This window comes from Melopsittacus undulatus, chromosome 4 (assembly GCF_012275295.1).
Source record: "Melopsittacus undulatus isolate bMelUnd1 chromosome 4, bMelUnd1.mat.Z, whole genome shotgun sequence".
In the NCBI taxonomy this organism is placed as follows: Eukaryota; Metazoa; Chordata; class Aves; order Psittaciformes; family Psittaculidae; genus Melopsittacus; species Melopsittacus undulatus.
Genome location: NC_047530.1, coordinates 2,170,728 through 2,193,634, shown reverse-complemented (window position 1 = coordinate 2,193,634; position 22,907 = coordinate 2,170,728). Strand labels below are relative to the sequence as shown.

Below are 22,907 nucleotides of genomic sequence, written 5' to 3'. Positions count from 1 at the left end.
CATAGAGGTCCTAGCACTTGGGGCAGCCTGAGCCCCACAGTGTGATGCTCAGCCCCACAATGTGATGGGAATGACCCACATCCCACAGGGCCTGAGCATGGTCCTGGTGCTGAGGGATGCTGAGGTGTGTGCCATGGACCTCACCTCCCCCAGACCCCCCATTTCCTCCCTCTGAACGGGCAGGATGGAGCCACCCCATAGAGCTCCTCCGCCCCACGGCGCTGAGCTGGCTTCCTGCACCCACAGCCACAGAGAGCAGCAGGTACCGCGCTGGGTCCCATCCACACCATGGCCCTGAGCTGCTAGGAGGGGACCGGAGCCCGCGCCCCACAGCTCCCCGCTTGCTATGGGGCTGCCCCACATGGGCTGAGGAGGATGGAGAGGATCTGCTTGATGGCGGCGGTGCTCTCTGCTGCGGCAGCTGGACCAGGTACATCAGCATCCTCATCCCTTTCCATCCCTTACCATGTGCCAGGACATGGTATCCTGCTCAGCTCCATGCTGCTGGGGCAGGGATGCTGTGTGCGCAGGGGGGTGCTCAGCCAGGATGCTCTTCCCCTTCCCAAGGTGCTTGCTGCAGTCATTCCATCCTCATCCTGCCCCTCTCTGCTTGGGAATAAGGAATAAGGGGCTGGGAAGCCCTCAGGTCCATCCCTATGGGGTCAAGGTGATGCCCTCCTGCTGCTGGCAGGACCAAACCCCTCCTGGTGTCACCAGCATCACCAGGGATGGTTTTGGGGGTGATGCCGCTTGGTCCCCATCATCCCCAGTAGGGCTTGGGATGGTTTCACATCCATAAGGATAACAGGAGCAGCCTCAGATCAATGGGGAACGGTCACCAGCACCCTCACTTCCTCTCATGGCTGTTCCCCATGCCTTCAATGTGATGCTCTGGGCTCCAGCAGCACCAGGAGCCTATGGAGCAGCTCATCCCAAGCTCCTCCATTCATCCCTACCCTTCTCCTTTACCCCTAAGCCAAAGGCCAGGGCCTAAAGGGTGTTTTCCTATGGAGAATTCCCAACGCATCCCCCTAAACACCTATGGATGCTCTCGCAGTGATGGGAGAGCAACGGTGGGAATGGGCTCCAATAGGGATCCATGCCCAAAGGTGGGAATGGGCTTCAATAGGGATCCATGCCCAAAGGTGGGAATGGGCTCCAACAGGGATCCATGCCCAAAGGTTGGAATGGGCTCCAATAGGGATCCATGCCCAAAGGTGGGAATGGGCTCCAATAGGGATCCATGCCCAAAGGTGGGAATGGGCTCCAACAGGGATCCATGCCCAAGGACTGGGCTCCATCAGCCGCTGTGAGGATGCAGCAGTGCCAAAAACTGCCCTTTTTTGGTCAAAACTCCTCTTTGCAGCCGGGTACCCATCAAGCCATGGGTTTGGTGGTGGTGATGCTGAAAGCATCTCAGCTTCAGTCATAGGGGTGAATCCTTCATCCCAAAGGATAAAGTGATGGGGTTTTCCAGTGATAACCATGGAAAAGGGGCTTGGCTGTGGATGTGCCTTGAGGGAAGGGATGGGGAAGTGGGGATAAGGAGGATGGGATGGAGCCTTTGGGGTGTCCTAAAGATTAAAGGGGGAGCTTGGTGGCAGCAGCATCCACTCACCTGCAGTGATGGCTGAGAGGGGCTGGGTTGGGGATACAGGCAGGTACAGGCAGATACAGGCAGGTACAGGCAGGTACAGGCAGATACAGGCAGATACAGGCAGATACAGGCAGGTACAGTCAGATGCAGGCAGGTACAGGCAGGTACAGGCATATACAGGCAGATACAGGCAGGTACAGGCAGATACAGGCAGGTACAGGCAGATACATGCAGATACAGGCAGATACAGGCAGGTACAGGCAGATACAGGCAGGTACAGGCAGATACATGCAGATACAGGCAGGTACAGGCAGATACAGGCAGATACAGGCAGGTACAGGCAGATACAGGCAGATACAGGCAGATACAGGCAGGTACAGGCAGATACAGGCAGATACAGGCAGGTACAGGCAGACACAGGCAGATAGAGGCAGATACAGGCAAGTACAGGCAGATACAGGCAGATACAGGCAGGTACAGGCAGATAGAGGCAGATACAGGCAGGTACAGGCAGGTACAGGCAGCAGCATCCCCTCTCCATCCACAGGAGCAGTGATCTGGAACACGACAGCATCCCAGGATCGTGGTACCCAACACTCCAGCTTCCCCACCCGTGAGTCCTGCCCCAAATCCCCACATTTAGGGCCCGATTCTGCCTCCCCCATCCCGTGAGCAGATCCCATTCCAGGATCTGGCCCTGGGGGACATTCCCATGCCAGGGCTGGTGTAGGGACATTGGGATCGAGGTTGACGGGTGACGTCCATTTTGTGCAGCGGGGGAAGCCATTTTGAGCATCCTGCCCCAAAACAGCATCACTTTACGGATGCTCATCCCTGCCCCCCCATTCTGACCCCCATCATCTCCCCCTTACAGCCCCCATGGACCCAACAGCACCTCCCAGCACCCCAGCAGGGAACACCTCAGTGGCACCAGGTGAGCAGGACCAGTATCCCACTGGGATGCTGGCCCCGCATCCCACTGCTCCCTATGGGGACCAGCATGGGGGGACCCTCATCCAGTGCCCCCACAGGTCCCAGTGCTCTGCGGCTTACTGGGGGCCAGAGCCGGTGCGAGGGCCGTGTGGAGATGGAGGAGGATGGTGCATGGGGCACAGTGTGTGATGATGGATGGGACCTGACCGATGCCGACGTCGTGTGCCGGCAGCTGCGGTGCGGCCGTGCCGTGAGCGCCCATGGTGATGCTGCCTATGGCCGAGGCAATGGATCCATCCTTCGGGATGAGATGGGATGCGAGGGACACGAGGAGCACCTTTGGGAATGCCCAGCGGTGCGGGAGCATGACTGTTCCCATAAGGAGGATGCTGGTGTGGTGTGCTCAGGTATGGAATGGGTGGGATTGGATGGGATCTTAATGCTCCTCCAGTGCCAACCCTGCTATGGGAAAGGGGCTTGGCTGTGGATGTGCCTTGAGGGAAGGGATGGGGAAGTGGGGATAAGGAGGATGGGATGGAGCCTTTGGGGTGTCCTAAAGACTAAAGGGGGATCTTTGTGGCCCCCTTGTACCCCATGGAGCAGCTCCATGACCCCCATCCGTGAGGCTGGAGATGCCATTGGGATGCATCCCTGCATCCAGCTCCCTGTATCCCTACAGAGCATCACCAGTGGCGGCTGTCGGGAGGCCGGGACGGCTGTGCCGGCCGGTTGGAAGTGCTGTTCCGTGGCACATGGAGCACTGTATGTGACAGTGCCTGGTACCAGCTGGAGAGCAGGGTCCTGTGCCGCTCGCTGGGCTGTGGGGCACCGCTCAGCACCATTGCCTATGGGCACACGCTGCCCTCGAGGATGTTCTACAAGTGCGAGAGCCTGCAGCCATCGCTGGCCTATTGCCACTGGGTGTTCAATAAGTCATCCCCATGTTACCAGTCCCGGGCGGTCGGGGTCATCTGCAATGGTACTGGTCCCCATCCTGCTCCCCTCGGTGCCCTGGGGGGTATTGGGGTGCTGAGCTTCCCTATCCCCTCCTTGTAGGCTCATTGGGTTTGCAGGCACCCACCCCTATGGCAACGGTGACACCGAACACCACGGTCCTGCGAGGTGAGCATCCCACAGAGCATCAGCTCCGGAGCATCCCATTCCCATCCCATTCCCATCCCATTCCCACCCCATTCCCTGCAGGAAGGGGTGTCCCAGGTGCCAAGGGCTGTGTCCGTTCTCTATCCCAGCGGATGGAGGCTCCTGGGATGCAGGATCCGGGTCCCTTCTGTACGTGCCCCTCTTCATCCCCTGCATGGTGCTGGCAGTGCTGCTCCTGCTCACCGTGGTGGCCTTCACCACTGCCCTGCTGCGGGTGAGGAAGAGGAGCGGTAAGGACCCCACACAGGCTCTGCCCATGGATGCGGTGTCACTTCCAGCCCATCCGTGGCCGCCCCATTCCCATGGAGGCTCCGAGCATCACATCCCCCTTATCCCACAGCCCATCCTGTATCCTCCCTTGGGCTCTCTGGACCGGTCCTGGTGACCCACAGCTCCCAGCACCACGATGTGGCCTCCAATGACTATAGGGAGATGCCCCCAAGCGTTCCCAAAGGATCAGGTATGTCTCTGCCCCCCATTCCCTATGGGAAGTGCTGTCCCATCCCCATCTCACTCCTGTATCCCACTGCTCCCAGCCCTTCCCGAGGATTCCGACTCTGATTCCGACTATGAACACTATGACTTCAGCAGCAAACCCCCCGTGGCCCTATCCACCTTCCACAGTGAGCATCGCACCCGCCACAGCACCCACAGCACCCCCATCAATGGGGTGGCCCCATTGACGGCCCCTCCATCCCTTCCCCATAGATTCCCTGCGCCGGCAGCCCCGGGAGCAGCTCCTGCTGATGCCCAACAGGGATGGGATGGAGCCGGTCCCTGAGGAGGGTAAGATGTGATGGGTGCTCATCCTATATGACGTGATGGGTGCTCATCCCACATGATGTGATGGGTGCTCATCCTGTATGATGTGATAGGTGCTCATCCAATATGATATGATGGGTGCTCATCCCATGTAATGTGATGGGTGCTCATCCCGTATGATATGATGGGTGCTCATCCCATATGGTGTGATGGGTGCTCATCCTGTATCATGTGATGGGTGCTCATCCCATATAATGTGATGGGTGCTCATCCCATATGGTGTGATGGGTGCTCATCCCATATGACGTGATGGGTGATTATCCCATATGACGTGATGGGTGCTCATCCCACATGATGTGATGGGTGCCCCCAGCAGTTTGGGGCTGATCTCCCTGTGTCCCACAGCACTAGCCAGGCCAGGATCCATATCCCATGGCAGCACCTCCACCTCTTCATCCGTGTCCATGGAGCCCTATTGCAACGGCACCGTGTCCCCATCGGTCTGTATGGGGCACCCCGACAGCAGCACCCATTGGCACATGGCACCCACTGCCTACGGCTGCACCGGCTCCGGTGGGTGCTGCTGCAGGGATGCGTGGCCATGGGGACCCCAAGGGTGGGTGCAGGGATTGGGATGGGAGCAGAGATGGGAACAGCCCCAGGGAGAGGAACTGGAATGAGGGGAACATAAGGATGGAAGGGGATGGAAGCAGGGATGGAGGGACCCCAGAGATGGAAGCAGGGTTGGAGGGACCCCAGAGATGGAAGCAGGGATGGAGGGACCCCAGAGATGGAAGCAGGGATGGAGAGACCCTATAGGATGGGAGCAGGGATGGGGACAGGCATGGAGAGGGGAATTGGGGTGAAGGGGCCACAAGGATGGGAGAAGAGATGGAGAGACCCCAGGGGATGGGAACAGGGATGGGGACAGCTCTGGGGAGGGGAACGGGGGTCGGGGATCCCCAAGGATGGGGATGGAAGCAGGGATGGGAGTAGGGATGGGGACAGCCTTGGGGAGGGGAATTGATATGGGGGGACCCTAAGGATGGGAGAGGGATGGGAATGGGAGCAGGGATGGAGACCCCATGGGATGGAGCAGGGAAGGCAGGTACCAACCTGACCCCATGCCCCCCCCAGCGCTGCCCCATCAGGGATGTGGGGGGGTCCCCATGTCCACAGCAGCCCCCGAGCCCAGCACCAGCTCCAGCACCTCCTCAGGGGAATGGTCCGAGAGCCAGGGCATGGAGACCCCGGGGGACCCGGCCCCATGGAACGGGGGGGACCCCTCCGAGGGCAGTGACTACGATGACATCCAGGGCTCCTTGGACTGAGGCTCTCCTCCATCCATCTCCTCCATGCTGGGGTCAGACACTGGTGCCGGTGCCATCCCAATGCACTGGGATGGGTTATGTGCTCCCATTAAAAGCTTTTCCCACTGGATCACCACGTCCCTTGGACATAGGGGTCACCAGCCCCATAGGGAGGTTGGGCCACCAATGGTTTCCAGGTGGGGGATAAGTGACCCAAAGTGGTCCTTCCTGTGGTCATAGCCATGGTGAGGAGCATCACCTGTGGGGTCTGGTGCCAGACCAGACCCATGGCATGATCCAGCCCCATAGCATTGGTGCAGGGGGAATTTGGGGTGGTGGTGTCCCATAGTGCCCCCAACACCGCATGGTGACACAGTGATGGATACAGAGGTTACCGGTCCATGGTCCTCCCCATCCATCTCCATCATCTCCATCGCCTCCATCTCCATCATTTCCCACTGTGTCCATAAATGTGGCTGGGGGACTCGAGGGATGCTGACACCAGGCTCCAGACCCAAGCACACTGGATGGTGCTGGATGTGTGTTGGTGCTGGGGGGCCTGGACCCTTCTCACCCCCATATAGGGCTGTGAGAGGGACACTGAGGTGGGATAGAGCCCACATCCAGCCCAGGGGGGGGGTTATCCCATTCACCCAGAGCTCAGGAGGTGGGATATGGATCCCAGGGCATGGATCCTCCCATCCAGCATCCCCCATGCTGGGATGGAAGCTGCAGCATCACCCGGTGCCAGGCACAGCTTGGGGACAGGGACACTGGTGTGGGGCTGCACGAGCCACAGTCACTGTGATGGGGACCTCATGGGCCCCACAGCTCCATCACCTCCATCTCCATAATCTCTCCTTCCATCACCTCCATGTCCATCGTTTCCATCATTTCCACCTCCATCATTTCCATTTCCATCACCTCCATCTCCATCATTCCCATCTATCACCTCCATCATCTCCACCGTTTCCATCTCTATTGTTTCCATCTCCATCATTTCCACCTCCATCACCTTCACCTCCACCACCTCCACCTCCATTACCTCCATCTCCATCATCTCCATCTCCACCTCCACCTGCATGTCCATCATCTCTATCTCCATCATTTCCACCTCCATCACCTTCATCTCTATAATGTCCATCTCCATCACTTCCATCTCTGTGTCCATCTCCATCATCTCTTTCTCCATAATTTTCATCTATCACCTTCACTCCATCACCTCCATCTCTGTAATTCCCATCTTCACCACCTCTGTCTCTATCTCCATCATTTCCACCTCCATCACCTCCACCTCCATCACCTCCATCTCTATGTTCATCACCTCCATCTCCATCACCTCCATCTCTATGTTCATCACCTCCATCTCCATCACCTCCATCTCCATGTTCATCACCTCCACCTCCATCACCTCCATCTCTATGCTCATCACCTCCATCCCCTCCATCCCCTCCTCCCCAGTTCGAGGTGGAGCCGCATCAGAGCTCACCCCCAGCCCTGCCCCATGGAAACTGCCTCCAACCACATCCTCCAGCTCCTCACCGAGGCGAGAGGCTCCCGACAAAGGGGCTGCACCGCAACAACGGCACCGGAAGCACCAAAATAGCACCAGAACCCCACACAAAGGGATGGGAGACAGGAGATGGGTGCGGGGGGTGCCCCATTGCTGGCCTGGGGTGATGCCCCCTTGGTGGTCCCCATCCCACCTCACTGATGCTCATCACAGTTAGGGTACCAGTGCCCTTGGGGTATCAATGTGCAAGGAGGGGACACCCCTGTTCCCAATGGGAATGTGCCCCCTCCGGGTCCATAGGGACCACAGGGATGCTGCTGCTCCTGCATCCGGCTCTTCCCACCACAGCAGTGTATTGGAGCTGGGAAACCCATTCCTGCACCACCAAAGGCATCTCCTGCCTCTCCTAAGGCACATCCCATAGCTCCCCTTCCACCAGCACCTCTGGTTGATGCTGCCATCACCCTTATGTGTCACAGCATCCGGATGGTGCTGAGCTGCCACCTGCAGCAAGGAGGGATGCTCTAACCCTGCCTGCAGCATCCGGATGGTGCTGAGCTGCCTGCACCACCTGCAGCACGGAGGGATGCTCTAACCCTGCCTGCAGCATCCCGGGGGCTCCAGAGATGCTGGAGGGGGTCATGGAGCCTTGGATAACACATGGGATGTGGAGCTCCCTCATCCTGGCTTGCATCCCTATCCCAAAGCATTGCCCAAGCCACAGAGGCTGCAAGGGGCTGGGATCCAGCTGGGTTATCCCCAGGGATGCTGGAGATGGGATGCTCATGGTGCCGGCATCACCCAGCACCCAGCACCCATAGACACTGCAGCACCCACAGACACTGCAGCACCCACAGACACTGCAGCACCCACAGACACTGCAGCACCCACAGACACTGCAGCACCCAATGAGCTGCCTCTTGTGTCATGGAAAACCTTCAACCCAAAGGGCAGGAAACCCAAAGGGCAGGGGGACCAGAGCATCCGGATGCCCATGCAGGGGATGGGAGCTCTCATAACCCCATTGTGCCGCTTGGGAAGCTCATCCCCCCCTCCAGGCCTAATCCTGTCTCTGTGTCAATAGGAACAGTGCCAATGACCTGGATTCACAGGGATTCAATAACGGGATCAATGTCCTGCCCCTTCCTGCTGTGCTCCACGTGTGCCCTTGTGGGGAGACACAGGGATCCTGAGGGACAGCAATGGGGACAAGAGGGGATGTGCCCCATCCACAGCACGTGGGGCCATTGAGGTGCTGGTGGGGTCTGTGGTGGCTTGGAATGGTGTGGGATGGAATCAGGACCATGGAATGGGATGGGATGAAAGGAACTTAAAGTTCATCCAGTTCCAACCCCAACCCCTTCCATTGGTGGGAAGAGTCCCTCTCAGCATCCTTGTATCCCTCTCAGCATCCTCGTATCCCTCTCAGCATCCTTGTATCCCTCTCAGCATCCTTGTATCCCCTTCAGACACAGCTCTCCATGCAGCCCCAGTGTTCCCAGCCTGGCTCCATCCGGAGCTGCTCCATGGCACGCTGTGGCATGGAATGACCCCTGTGCTGTGCTGTGCCATGGGTGTCCTGCATCCACAGCACCCAACCATGGAGTGTTTCCTGCCCTGGTGCCTCTCCTTCCATTGGTGACCCAGATGATGGGGATGCTGCAGGCAGCACTGACAGAGGAGGAGGAGGAGGAGGAGGAGGAGGAGGAAGCACCAACAGAGCCTGTTTGGGGCAGGGATTCAGGTCTCCCATAGGATCCAGTGCTCGGGTTAATGGTTACACTGGTTTTCCCACACAATCCAGTGTGTTTGCTCCCAAATCCCCTTACTGGGAGCTTCTCTCTTATCTCTGCCCTATCCGCACCCCCAATGCCCCCATCTCCTTTGGATGCTCTGCCCCATGTGCTCTGCAGAGATTGCAGGAGCCCAGGAAGGGGATGAGCACCGAGCCCCACATCTCGCCCCACATCCCCCCCCCCCCCCCATAGGATGTGGGGCGGCAGCTGCCAGGTTGAGGCTTCAAACAGCCCAGAAGTGACGCAGAAAACCACAGAGGGAGGAAAACAGCCTCTGCCCCCCCCCCCCCCCCCCCCCCGGCCCCATAGCAGCATCCCGGGTTCGGCTGTGCCGATGGCATCCCAGAGCCTGCTGCTCCTACTGGGAATGTGGGGTGAGTACAGGGAATGGGGCTGGGGGGGATGGAGGGTGCTCAGGGCACATGCAGCCTCTATGGGGATCCAAAGCACATGGGGACCCTCCCTCCCCCCCCCCCCCCCCCCCCCCCCCCCCCCCCCCCCCCCGGTTTTCCTGCTGTTGGGAATAATGTGGGGGCTCAGGCTTGTGGTTTCTTATGGGGGTCACTGGTGATCGTTTGGGGGTAAAGCCAAAGCATGGGGCTCTGGATAGGCAAAGGTCCTAGGGGTCCCCAGGGTGAGCCAATGGGTGCTGGGGGCATCCATCCATCCCTCCATCCATCCATCCCTCCCTCCCTCCCTCCCTCCCTCCATCCATCCATCCATCCCTCCCTCCATCCTCATTCCCAGCTCATCCCATCCCCGGCTGAGCCAGCAAATGCTTTCCTATTGCCAAGGAATAACCCAGCATGATCCGAGCTCCTCACCAGCCACTGGGGTTTGGGGACAGAGGGGTCCCCCCATCCGGGTATGAGCAGGGAGCTCCTGGCACCATCACCAGCAGCATCCGAACATGGGCACAAACTGATCTGAGCCTCCAGAATGGCCTTTTCTCCCCCAAAATAACCAGTGAGAGGCCAAACGTTGGGAGCTGCTGCCCCGGGTGGGGGATCCCACATCCCCTGGGGTGAGGAGATGGATTGATGCTCTATCCCCTTCTTCCTTGCAGCTATCGCCAGCCATGGAGGAGCTGCCCCGAGCACTGGAGGTAAGAGCAGGGATGGGGACCATGCTATGGCTCCATCAGCATCCCTTTGCCCATAGCTCCATCAGCATCCCTTTGGCCATAACTCCATCAGCATCCCTTTGGCCATGGCTCCATCAGCATCCCTTTGAGCATGGCTCCATCAGCATCCCTTTGGCCATGGCTCTATCAGCATCCCTTTGAGCATGGCTCCATCAGCATCCCTTTGGCTATGGCTCCATCAGCATCCCTTTGGCCATGGCTCCATCAGCATCCCTTTGGCCATGGCTCCATCAGCATCCCTTTGGCCATAGCTCCATCAGTATCCCTTTGGCCATAGCTCCATCAGCATCCCTTTGAGCATGGTTCCACCAGCATCCCTTTGGCTATGGCTCCATCATCATCCCTTTGCCCATAGCTCCATCAGCATCCCTTTGACCATAGCTCCATCAGCATCCCTTTGGCCATAGCTCCATCAGCATCCCTTTGGCCATGGCTCCATCAGCATCCCTTTGGTGATAGCTCCATCAGCATCCCTTTGGCCATAGCTCCATCAGCGTCCCTTTGGCCATAGCTCCATCAGCGTCCCTTTGGTCATAGCTCCATCAGCATCCCTTTGCCCATAGCTCCATCAGCATCCCTTTGGCCATGGCTCCATCAGCATCCCTTTGAGCATGGCTCCATCAGCATCCCTTTGAGCATGGCTCCATCAGCATCCCTTTGGCCATGGCTCCATCAGCATCCCTTTGGCCATGGCTCTATCAGCATCCCTTTGGCCATGGCTCCATCATCATCCCTTTGCCCATGTCCTTCCGCAAGAAGCCCTGGTGGGGACATGCCCATAGAAAACACGCTGTGAATGGAAGGAAATCCCCTTCCACCCTTGGTTTCCCCACAGACCCCAGCCTGCGGCTCACGGGTGGTGGGTGCCGCTGCTCCGGGATGCTGGAAGTGAACTGGGATGGCAAATGGAGCCGCGTGTGCCAGGATGCTGTGACTGGAGCCGGTGCCGATGCCATGTGCTGGAGGCTGGGCTGTGGTCCCCCCATCACCAAACCCCTCCGGGTTGTGCTCACCAATGGGAAGGAGCCACACATGGATCCGCTGCGGTGCCGGCTGCTGGAGGATGCTCCAATGGGATGCGTTTGGGAGCCGGCAAACTGCACGGAGCACGCGGTCCTTGCCTGCAGCGGTGAGTATGGATCCCAGCCCTGGTCACCAGCATCTCCATGCGCCTGGCCCATCTCTTCAGCCATGGAATCATGGAATGGGTTGGGATGAAGGGAGGTTAAAGTGCATCCAACCCCAACCCCTTCCCATGGAGCAGCTGCTCCAAGCCCCTGTGTCCAACCTGGCCTTGAGCACTGCCAGGGATGGGGCAGCCACAGCTTCTCTGGGCACCCTGTGCCAGCGCCTCAGCACCCTCCCAGGCAGGATTCCTTCCTTCCATCCACCCTGGATCCCTCCTCTTTCACCTTGATCCCATTCCCCTGTTCCCCTCCCTCCAAACCCACCTTGTTCTTGTTTCAGAGCCAGCCAAAACCACCCCGGAGCCTCCTCCGAGCACCACCCCAGAGCCCACCGGTGAGGCCCCAGCCCTGGTAGGACGGAAGGGCTTGAACGCCCAAACCGGACCCTCTTTATTGCTTCCTTCACCCCATTAACAACACTTGGGGTCAATCAGTGATGCTTTGAGGGGCTCTATAACATAAAGCCCCCCTTAAAGACGCTTCCCCCCTATTCCCCCCCAGGCCCCCCCCGCCTGCGCCTGGTGGACGGTGACACCGGATGCTCCGGTTTCCTGGAGCTGCACCGATCCGGTACATGGGGCTCCGTGTCGGGGGAACGGAGCATCCCTGCGGCGCTGGCCGAGCGGCTGTGCGGAGCCCTGCGCTGCGGCAGCGCCCGGAGCGGCTCCGCTCCGCCCCGGGGCCGTCCGCCCCCATTGCCGGTGCGCTGGGAGCTGCGGGAGGGCTGCGGGAGCGGATCCGTCCTCGATTGCTTCCATGGGAGCAGCGGCAGGAGACGGGAGCAGGCGGCGTTCATCCGGTGCTCCGGTGAGGAGCGGGTGGGGGATCGGCGGGGAATGAATGGGGCTATGGGGATGCTGATGAGGGACTTCATTAGGGACTGTAGGGATAGGACAAGGGGTAATGGGGTCAAACTTAGGGGGAGTTTAGATTGGATATAAGGAGGAAATTCCTTACTATGAGGGTGGTGAGGCACTGGAATGGGTTGCCCAGGGAGGTTGTGAATGCTCCATCCCTGGCAGTGTTCAAGGCCAGGTTGGATGAAGCCTTGGGTGATATGGTTTAGTGTGAGGTGTCCCTGCCCATGGCAGGGGTTGGAACTGGATGATCTTAAGGTCCTTTCCAACCATAACCATTCTATGGTTCTATAATGGGGGCAGCTCCGGCCCCATTCATCCCACTCATCCCATTGCTCTGCTGATGGGGGAGGTGAAGCAGGGATGTCCCCAGTGCAGCTCTGTGTAAGTGGGGAGCTCAGCACCCTCATGTGCACCTCCTGGGGCTCATCCTGAGCATCAAGGCTGGGTTGGTGATGGTGCAGGTGTCCCAGGCCATGGCAGGGGTTGGAAGGGGAGGATCTCAACGGCCTTCCCATCCTAAAGTGTTCTGTGCTGTCCCTATGGAGCTGCTTGGTGCTGGTACCATGGGAAGGAGCTGGGAGGAGCGGGGTCGCTCCCAATCATGGATTCATGGAATGGGTTGGGATGAAGGGAGCTTAAACCCCATCCAGCTCCAACCCCAACCCCTTCCCATGGAGCAGCTGCTCCAAGCCCCTGTGTCCAACCTGGCCTTGAGCACTGCCAGGGATGGGGCAGCCACAGCTTCTCTGGGCACCCTGTGCCTCAGCACCCCCCAGGGCAGGATTCCTTCCCAAAGCATTCCCACCATCTGCCCGTGCTCAGAATCCCCCCCATGGGATACAGGGATGAACCACAGCAGCTGGCAGAGCTCCTCAATGCATTATCCCTGTGGCACAAGGGGAAGCAGAGATGCCATGAGCCGATCCCAAGGGATGGAGGCTCAGACATGGGTAGGATTCCAAGCCTTGGCATCTGCTTCCATCACCTCCCCATGGATCTGATCCCTCTTTCCCCCCATGTCCCAGACTCCCAGCCCAAGGCCCTGCGGAGGTTGGCATCCGGCCCCACACCATGCGAAGGGAACATCGAGGTCTTCCATAGGAACCAATGGCGGGTGCTGTGCCACAACAGGACCCTACGGGCGCAGTGGGGCAGGGAGCTGTGCCAGGAGCTGCGCTGCGGGAACCTCTCATCCAGCACTGAAATCCGGGACCCCCCTTCCATGGGGGTCACTTGTGGGGTGCCCGACCTGCACCTCTGCCCCCTTAGCGACACCCCAAGCTGCTCTAGGATCGCGGTGGTCTGTAAGCCTATGGGTGATGCTGAGCTCTATGGGGGGGAATGGGTCCGATGGGTGCTCAAGCTCCCAGCATCAGAGGCAAGGGGCTCATTGGGTCTCATTGGGGCTCATTGGGTCCCATTTATCCCCAGGCCAGGACTCAAAGCCGCATCCCCCTGGCATGGCTGCGGGTACCATTGGGAGCATCTGCCTGGCCCTGCTGCTCCTCAGCATCCTCATGCTCCTCTGTGGTCCCCCTGCTTACAGGAGGCTGATGAAGAGAAGTAAGGGACAAGGCCTGGATCTGCTCTTCCTCCCCCCTCTTCCTCTCCATCCATCCCTGCCTGCTCCATGAGGGGCTATGGGAGATGCTCTGCACTGATCCCATTGTCCTGCCCCACAGAGAAGGGGGTGGAAAGGGGAGGGGGGGTTAAGCACTGAGCACACACAATAGAGCAGATGGGGGCTCGGGGAGGGGATTAGGAGGAGGAGGTTATTGGGGATGACATATGGGGCTGGGGGGGGGGGGGGGAGGAGGAAGTGGCATCAGGTCCATGGGAGCTCCGCATCCCATCACCTGCCTCTTGCTTCCAGTGTCCAGGAGGAAGCAGCGCCAATGGATCGGACCCACAGGACTCAATCAGACGGGTTAGGGGATTGGGGCTGATTTGGGGCTGATCTGGGGCTGATTTGGGACTGGTTTGGGTTGCTTCAGGGCTGATTTAGGGCTGGTTTGGGGTTGATTTGGGGCTGATTTGGGTTGCTTCAGGGCTGATTTAGGGCTGGTTTGGGGCTGGTTTGGGTTGATTTGGGGCTGGTTTGGGTTTATTCGGTGCTGATTTGGGATTGATTTGGGGCTGGTTTGGGCTGATTTGGGGTTGATTTGAGGCTGATTTGGGTTGATCTGGGGCTGATTTGGGTTGATTCAGGGCTAATTTAGGGCTGGTTTGGGTTGATTTGGGGCTGGTTTGGGTTGATTTGGGGCTGATTTGGGATTGATTTGGGGCTGGTTTGGGCTGATTTGGGGTTGATTTGAGGCGGATTTGGGGCTGGTTTGGGGCTGATTTGGGGTTGATTTGAGGCGGATTTGGGGCTGGTTTGGGGCTGATTTAGATTGAGTTGGGGCTGGTTTGGGTTAATTTGGGGCCGGTTTGGGATTGATTTGGGGCTGTTTGGGGCTGTTTCGGTTGCTTTGGGGCCGGTTTGGGGCCCATAACAGGCAGATCTCTCCCATTTCCTGCCATTGCCTTGACCCAACACCCTCTGTGAACCCAGCCCCACTCTGGCTCCTGCTCTGCCTCAGCCCCTTCCCCTGTAGGATCATCCCCCCCAAACCCCAAATCCCCATTCCCAACTGTTCCCATCTCCTCCAGTTTCCTTCCACCGCAACAGCACCATCACCCAGCGGCCCCGGGCAGAGGGGCAGTGGGTGCAGGGGGGGGACAACGACTACGCTCACCCCCCCCAGAAGACCCCATACACCTCAGAGTACCCAGGTGAGTGTAGGAGGATGCTGGGAACGGCTCCTCCATGCCCCATTCCCAATGGGAATGAAGCCCCCATCATAACCCTGCATCCATCACCCACAGCCCTGGAAGGAGCTCTGCACCCATCCAACCCTCCGGATAACTCATCGGATAGTGACTATGACCTGCAGTGTGCGCGCAGAGTGTGACCCCTTGGGGTGCTGGGCCCCATCCGAGCCGTCCCCATGGCATCAATCGCTCTCTTAGTGCCTTTCCCTGTGTTCGGGGGACAAATGACTTCTGTTTCCTTCATCCATCCCCTTATCCATGTGGGAAAAGGGAGGGATGAAGCCCAAGGAGCAACCGGATCAAGCAGAAGATGGTAGGGGTGGAACAAGATGATCTTGGAGGGGCTTTTCCAATCCCAACCCTTCCGTGTCTCCATGCAATGGGGAACGGATGGGAGGTGATGGAAGATACTGGGGTACCCAGAGAAGCTGTGGCTGCCCCATCCCTGGCAGTGCTCAAGGCCAGGTTGGACACAGGGGCTTGGAGCAGCTGCTCCATGGAAGGGGTTGGGGTTGGACGGGGTTTAATCTCCCTTCATCCCAACCCATTCCATGCCTCCAAGAGACATCAAAGCCCTGCAGTGATCCCCTTCGGAAGCAAACCTGCATCCCCCAAGGGATGGGATGAGCCCTGCTCACCCCAGAGCCAAACCTGCCCTGCTCCTACCAGCTTGAAGCCATCCTGCCCCAGCTTTGGCTGCTCCCTGGTGCTCAAGCCCCATCTAAGGAGGCTTCCTCTTGCTTTGGAGCTTCTCCCATTGGAAAACATGAGGAGAAAGGGATTTAAGCTCTTTGTATGGGTTTAAGAGATTCATACCTGCATGAATGGTGCAGCTTAGATCCATGGTGATGCTTCGATCCATGCAGGAGGCAGGTTCATACCTGCATGAATGGTGCAGCTTAGATCCATGGTGATGCTTCGATCCATGCAGGAGGCAGGTTCATACCTGCATGAATGGTGCAGCTTAGATCCATGGTGACGCTTCAATCCATGCAGGAGGCAGGTTCATACCTGCATGAATGGTGCAGTTTAGATCCATGGTGATGCTTCGATCCATGCCTCCCATCCCGCATCCACCACACTCTTCCTCTCAGCCAGGCCAGGCTAAAAGCAGATTGAGCTGCCCCATGCCAGGCAGGACACAGGCTGTGAGCCCCATGTCTGCCTGATCCCATTGGAGCTGGGAAACGGGGATGTGAGGAGCAGGGGAGGGTGGAATCACTGGGAACAGGTCAGGTATTTAATCAGCAACAACCATTGTAATAAAATAGGGAATTTTTCTAGGAATTACAGCTTGTTTCCTTCCTCCCAACCCTATTGGAGCTATTCCAGGCTAAAGACCTCCCAGTGATGGAGGAGAGGTCCAAGGTGATGCTGCCCCTCTGCTCCATGAGATCCCACTCGGATGCTGCATCCAGCCCTGGGGTCCTCAGCATCAGCACATGGAGCTGTTGGAGTGAGTCCAGAGGATGCTCAGGGGCTGAAGCAGCTTCCATATGGAGCCAGGTTGGGAACATTGGGGATGTGTGGAGAGCTCAGAGCAGCTTCCATGTCTGAAGGGGATACTAGGATGCTGGGGATGGACTCTGCATCAGGGACAAGGGGTGATGGGTTCAAACTGAAACAGGTCCCTTAGAAAAGATGGGAACAAGGAAGCAGGGAAGAGGAGTTGGAAGCTGATCCTGAAAGAGGGTGAAAGGTTCCAGGGATGAAGCCAAGAGGAAATTGCTCTGAGGATGCCAATGGGAATAAGGTGGCTCAATGGAAGCGTGAGGCTGATGCTGGCTCCGGAAGCAATCACCCCACATGCAGTTCATCGAGTTTTATTACTGCCATTATCCAGAGCTATGGAATTGCTTCCATCAAACCTTGTCCATTAGTACCGGTTCCTGATCAATAACTTACAGGGAGACAGGCAGGAGCTGGAGGATAAAGTGCTGAGCAAAGCAATCCCATTCCCATTCCCATCCCGAATCAGTGCTCCTTCCATTAGTGTTACCTGAGAAAGGGGATGTGAGGAAGGCTGGAGCCTGGAGCACCCCAAGAACTCAATTCTCCCCATGGGAGAGGTTGGGATATGGGAAGCACCAATTCCCATTTCCGATTCCCAGATGTGCACCTCCAAAGCAGCAACAGCCCAGGTCACTGTGCCAGCCTGGTTTACACCAAATCCATGGATAATATCCATGCAGTGAGCCCTGGGAAGTGCTGGAGGCTCCAAACCCTTGGTGGGACAGGGAACAGTGGTGAAGAGGTTCGTGCTTCCCAGTGAGCTGGGATCACTGGGGTCCATCCAAACTGGGAACTGCCTCTGCTTTGGAGCACACCAGGACTCACCCCACAGGCAGAGGCAGCACTGGGACAAGCCTGAGCAGAGCCAGAGTGGAAGTTATCCCACATCCAAGGATAACACTGGGAGACATCCCAAGGCCTGGCTCATCCAGGGAGCTGTTCTTCCCTGCTACAACCTGTTGGGAATGACCTGCAAGCCCAGCTGGCTCTGCCTCTCACTTCCTTGGGGCCCCAACCCAGTGGATGTGGGGAAAGCAGCGGGTGGCTTTGTGTCAGGAATACTGTCCCAGATTCCCAAAGTGTCCTTCGAACACTTGTGGCAAGGTTAAGGATTAGGATATGACATCTGAGACCCATGGAGCACACGACATGGAGCAGACTCCAGCACACTCATGCTCTCTTGCACACATAGAGGGGGTCTGGCTCTTGAAGCTGCCATCTCCATCGAGTACCTCAGGGTCTACCTGGATTTCACATCAAAACCTGGATGAATCCACCTGGAATTGGCCACTCCAGCCCCTCAGATGAGCACAAACCTCAGGAGATGAGATGTGACCCATGGGGATGGCATCAACCTGCTTGATCCCTGGGAGCTGCTGCCTGTGTGATGCTTCTGCACCCATGGGTTGAAGAGCATCACTCTTCCTCCTCACTCCCCACCAGAGAGGAGGGAAGAGCAGCAGAAGTCCCACATTCCAGGAGCCAGGAGTCCCACATTTAGTAGCCAGGCCAAGCAGGGCGCTGAGGATTGGGAGGTGGGGGGAATCCAAAGGGTGGAGGTGCTCCAGGAGGATATGGAGGCTGGGGAGGGATTGGGAAGTTGGGGAGAGGAGGCTGGGTTGGGTATGGACACTGGGGTCTCGCTGCTCCAGGTGGGAAGAAGGGAGGGTATCCGGGTCTGGGGGGTGGCGGAGGGGGATGAGAGCCAGGAAACTGGGGGGGCTGAGGTGGGCCCCTGGATGGAGACCAGGAATAAGCTGGTGCTGGAGCAGAGCCTCCTGAGGGGGGCTTGGGATACCCGGATTCAGCAGCTTGTACCGGTGGGTATCCAGGAGCTGGAGGTTTATAGGGAAAGGTGGGCTGGGATGGAGCAACGCTGCCCACGGTGACTGGGGAGCCAGAGAAGGGAGCAGGAGGGAGAGCTCCGTGTGCTGTGGGGCCAGCTGGCCCGCTTGGAGCTGGGCTGTAGGGCAGGGGGAAGGCTGGGGCTGTTGAAGGAGCTGCTGAAGGAGCTGCTGGAGGGAAGGGCTGCGGCTTTGGGGGTTCTGTGGGCACAGGTCCCTGAGGAAGAGGCTGCTCCCGAGGCTCCGGCGCCGCTTCCGACTTCCTCAGGATCTCCTGGAGCTTGTCCACCCTCACCCGGCGCAGATGGGACAACTTCCTCATGCTGGAGAAGTGCTCCAGGAACGTGTCCAAGGGCACGTCACCCTCCAGGAACTTCTCGGCCATTTGCTGGAGGAGGAGACAGGATCAGTGCTGCAGCCCCAAACCCGGCTTAGGATTCAGGGCTCTCTCAGGGACACATGGGAGACATCAAGGGCTGCAGGGACAGCCAAGGGGTGATGGGTTTATAGGGAAACAGGGGAGATTTAGGTTGGGTTTAAGGGAGTTCTTCCCTGGGAGGGTGCTGAGGCGCTGGCACAGGGTGCCCAGAGGAGCTGTGGCTGCCCCATCCCTGGCAGTGCTCAAGGCCAGGTTGGACACAGGGGCTTGGAGCAGCTGCTCCAGTGAAGGTGTTGGGGTTGGGATTGAATGCACTTTAAGCTCCCTTCATCCCAACCCATTCCATGCTATAACCATCACAGCCCACAGCACCAAACATAGGGCAATGCAGCTCTTTCAGGAGCAAGAACACCAAACTACAGAGAGAGAATCCTTGATTCAAGGCTTGGGATTGTACCTACAGCTCACCTCAGACTCCTCTTCAATCTTCTGGCTTTCCACCTGCAGGAGCTCCAGCAAGGTCTGGGGATGCAGTGCTGCAGAGAACTTCTCTGTGGGGAGCAAGGAGAGCACAGCATCAGGCACCCAAGGAAAGGGAACAGCAGCATCCAACCCTGCTGCACTCTGCCAGGGCCAATTCCTGCCTTGGGAAGTGGTGGTGCAAGGAGAAAAGGAGAGGCAAAGGCTCCAGGCCCTGCTGCACTGGGAGGGGAGGGTGCTGGGTGATCTGCACAACTGGATCTAACAGGGAAACAGGAGAATATGGACCTCACAGGCAGCACAATGGGCTGCTACCCCCGAGAGCTTCCCAGCTCAGCATGGTTGAGGTAGGCAGAAGCAGAAGGGGAGGCTCTTGCACCAAGTGCAGCCCCTGTGGCTCTATCAGCAAGCAGCTGAGGTTGGCAAACACTCACCCAGCTTTGCCTTCTGCTCCTGGCACCTCTGGGCCAGCTTCTGCAGCTCCTCGTACTTGGTGCTGAGCTCACTGCGTCCTGTCTCCAGTGGTGCCTGGAACTTGAGGTTCTGCTCAGCCAGGCTCCTGTTGGCAGCCAGGGACATTTCCCTTTCCAGCTGCAGCTCCTGGACCTGGGCAAGGAGATGTGGAACTCATGGAAGCAACCAGGTTGGAAGAGACCTTGGAGAGCATCAAAGTGCCCCAGCAATGCCAAGGCCACCCCTGCCCCATGGCACTGAGGGCCTTGTCTATGGGGTGTGTGAGCACTTGCAGGGCCGGTGCCTGCAGCCCTGCCCTGGGCAGCCTGTTCCAATGCCTGAGCACCCTGTGGGGCAGGAATTGTTCCTCAGCTCCATCTGAACCTGCCCTGGTGCAGCTTGAGGCCGTTTCCTCTTGTCCCATCCCTTGTTCCTTGGGAGCAGAGCTCAGCCCCTCCTGGCTCCATCCTCCTCTCAGGCACTTGTATGGAGCCATCAGGTCCCCCCTGAGCCTTCTCTTCTCCATCTGAACCCCTCAGCTCCCTCAGCCCTTCCCCATCTCTTGTGCTCCAGGCCCTGCTCCAGCTCCATTGCCCTTCTCTGGCCCCATCCAGCCCCTCAAGGTCTCTCTTGCAGTGAGGAGCCCAGAGCTGAGCACAGGATTCCAGGTCCATCCACACGCACCTCCTGGGATTCCAGTGCCAGGCGCTCGATCTCCTCCGTGTTCTCCTGCAGCTCCTGCAGCTCCTCCACCGTCCGGTTCCTCAGCGTCTCCATCCTCCCCGGAGCAGCTGCACACTCCCTGCAACAGGGAGGAAGTCCAGGAACACCGACGTTCCCTAAAGCCACTGCACACAGGCACTAATCCTATTAGGGATTGAAGCAGCTCTGTTAGACCTCAGCTCCCATCTCATTTCCCTGTTGTTTTCCTTTCTGGATACAGGGTGCCAGTGCTTCCCCCACAAAAGGCATTATTATCCAAGGGGAATGCGATCCTAACACTTGTAACTTGAAAAATGGGTGAAATGTTACTAAAATCCAGGAATAAACCGGGTTTTCTGCACTATCCATGGTTTATTTCCCCATTATCCACCACTTCTCCCAGGTAATCTGGCCTGTCTGATACTATTAAGCAAATAGCAATGTTCAAGGCACAGCTTGGAAGAGGTGGGATGGGATAACATGGGAATACACTAAAACCAATGGAGAAACACAACAGTGAGATGGGAAAGGGGCCTCCAATGGGAATTCCGGTGTTGTCCTAACCACCTGTGGCTCTTCTGCCTTCGAGTGGGCGAAGCTGAGTCAGCCTCTGCACCTCCCATGGAATGCCAAGGGAAGGCTCAGGGTTACCAAACATCCTCACCCAAGATCCAGCCAAACTTGTCTGCGGAATTCCCACGTGGAAGAGAGGAAAACTGCTGCTATGGACACATGGGGGGGACTTCATCCCCCTGCCAACAGAGATTGATTTATGGGGTGGGTTTTGTTATTAATGAGGCCAAGGAGGGAAAAGGGAGAGGGGTGAATGGAAGGTTCAGTCCCTGCTGCTGTGTGGGTGTGGAGAACATGGATCATAGAAACCCAGCCTGGTTTGGGTTGGAAGGGAGCTTAAAGCTCCTCCAGCTCCAAGCCCAACCCCTTCCCATGGAGCAGCTGCTCCAAGCCCCTGTGTCCAACCTGGCCTTGAGCACTGCCAGGGATGGGGCAGCCACAGCTTCTCTGGGCACCCTGTGCCAGCGCCTCAGCACCCTCCCAGGGAACAGCTTCTGCCTCAGAGCTCAGCTCAGTCTCCCCTCTCTTGGGCAGGTTCAAGCCATTCCCCTTGGCCTGTCCCTACATCCCTTGTCCCAAGCCCCTCTCCAGCTTTCCTGCAGCCCCTTTAGGCACTGGAGCTGCTCTGGGGTCTCCCCTTCAGGAGCCTTCTCTTGTCCAGGCTGCCCCAGCCCAGCTCTCCCAGCCTGGCTCCTATGGGAGCTGCTCCATGGCCTCCTCTGGCCTCACTCCATCAGCTCCATGTCCCTCCCGTGCCTCTGCCCCACCGCTGGATGAGGCCTGCATGGGAGGGCTCCCCCCATAGCACAGCACAAGGGGTCAGACCCCCCCCAAGCACACTCAATGGACACCCCCGGGTGCCCGTAGGGGCTCCCCCGTCACGGACCTCACCGGCTTCAGCAGCGCTCCGGTGCCAGCACCGGCACACAGCGGCGGGGCCTCCGCACAGGCCGCGCCCGTCCCGGTGCTGCGGCAACGGGGAGGCCGCGGCCTACGAGGGACGGGGCTTCCGCCGCTCCCGGTGCAGGCCCCACCGGAAGGACCAATGACGTTGTTCCGGTTCCGGACACCGGGGTTAACCCCGTTACCGGCGCTCGCCGCCGCGGTACCGGAGCCCCCCCCCACTGCTGAGGGAGCTTCCGGCTTCCGGTGCCGGGGTGGGCGGTACCACTGCGAGGCTGCGTGGGGGGGGGGGGGGAGGGAGGAGGATGGTACAGCCCGGCGGCGCCATGTTGGAGCGCTGAGGGGAGCGTTGTGTGAGGATGGTTGTGCCCTTATAGAGTAGGTTATTAATGGTAATTAATGCCGTAGTAATTAATTAATGAGGTTTTAGGTGATGGATGCTCTGTATGTGTCTGCTGGAGTGGTTTTCTTTGAGGGGTTTCCTGAAGGGGAGACCCCAGAGCAGCTCCAGGGCCTAAAGGGGCTGCAGGAAAGCTGGAGAGGGGCTTGGGACAAGGGATGTAGGGACAGGCCAAGGGGAATGGCTTGAACCTGCCCAAGAGAGGGGAGACTGAGCTGAGCTCTGAGGCAGAAGCTGTTCCCTGGGAGGGTGCTGAGGCGCTGGCACAGGGTGCCCAGAGAAGCTGTGGCTGCCCCATCCCTGGCAGTGCTCAAGGCCAGGTTGGACACAGGGGCTTGGAGCAGCTGCTCCATGGGAAGGGGTTGGGGTTGGAGCTGGATGGGGTTTAAGTTCCCTTCATCCTAAGCCAGGCTGATGGCCCAGTGCTGAGCAGCAGGATTCATACAGGGTCGTTGTCTTCCAGCTGGAAGCAGGGATGAAGGCAAATCCCTATGGAATACAGGTGTTGCTCTTCCTCCTGTGAATCAGGAGCAGCCCTGAGCAGATGGGACCCAGAAGCTCCAACCCCTTCACCCTCTTCCTCC

At 58.4% G+C, this 22,907-nt stretch overlaps 2 protein-coding genes across 4 annotated transcripts; one reads left to right on the top strand and one right to left on the bottom strand.

Moving 5' to 3' along the window:
* Positions 1 to 2,597: 2,597 nt before the first annotated feature.
* LOC115946721 (soluble scavenger receptor cysteine-rich domain-containing protein SSC5D) lies at positions 2,598 to 15,217 on the top strand. Its single transcript, XM_034062293.1, has 18 exons — positions 2,598 to 2,937; positions 3,056 to 3,080; positions 3,163 to 3,509; positions 3,587 to 3,652; positions 3,781 to 3,921; positions 4,032 to 4,151; positions 4,228 to 4,314; positions 4,400 to 4,477; positions 4,859 to 5,026; positions 10,139 to 10,177; positions 11,052 to 11,345; positions 11,684 to 11,737; positions 11,905 to 12,210; positions 13,289 to 13,567; positions 13,695 to 13,826; positions 14,137 to 14,190; positions 14,916 to 15,038; positions 15,132 to 15,217. The coding sequence occupies exons 1-18, from the start codon at positions 2,598 to 2,600 to the stop codon at positions 15,215 to 15,217; spliced, it is 2,739 nt and encodes a 912-aa protein (XP_033918184.1).
* A 1,162-nt stretch (positions 15,218 to 16,379) lies between these two features.
* On the bottom strand, positions 16,380 to 22,162 carry VPS37C (VPS37C subunit of ESCRT-I). 3 transcript variants are annotated; one of them, XM_034061539.1, is made up of 5 exons: positions 21,907 to 22,162; positions 20,430 to 20,612; positions 19,727 to 19,898; positions 19,281 to 19,363; positions 16,380 to 18,821 (listed from the first exon to the last, which is right to left on the bottom strand). In XM_034061539.1, exons 2-5 carry the CDS (start codon positions 20,520 to 20,522, stop codon positions 18,087 to 18,089), a joined length of 1,083 nt encoding a protein of 360 aa, XP_033917430.1. In that variant the 5' UTR covers positions 20,523 to 20,612; positions 21,907 to 22,162; the 3' UTR covers positions 16,380 to 18,086. The 3 variants fall into 3 exon arrangements, with proteins under 3 accessions (XP_033917430.1, XP_033917429.1, XP_033917431.1); XM_034061538.1 differs by having other exon boundaries at positions 21,912 to 22,162; XM_034061540.1 differs by having other exon boundaries at positions 20,430 to 20,547; positions 21,912 to 22,162.
* Positions 22,163 to 22,907: the final 745 nt, after the last annotated feature.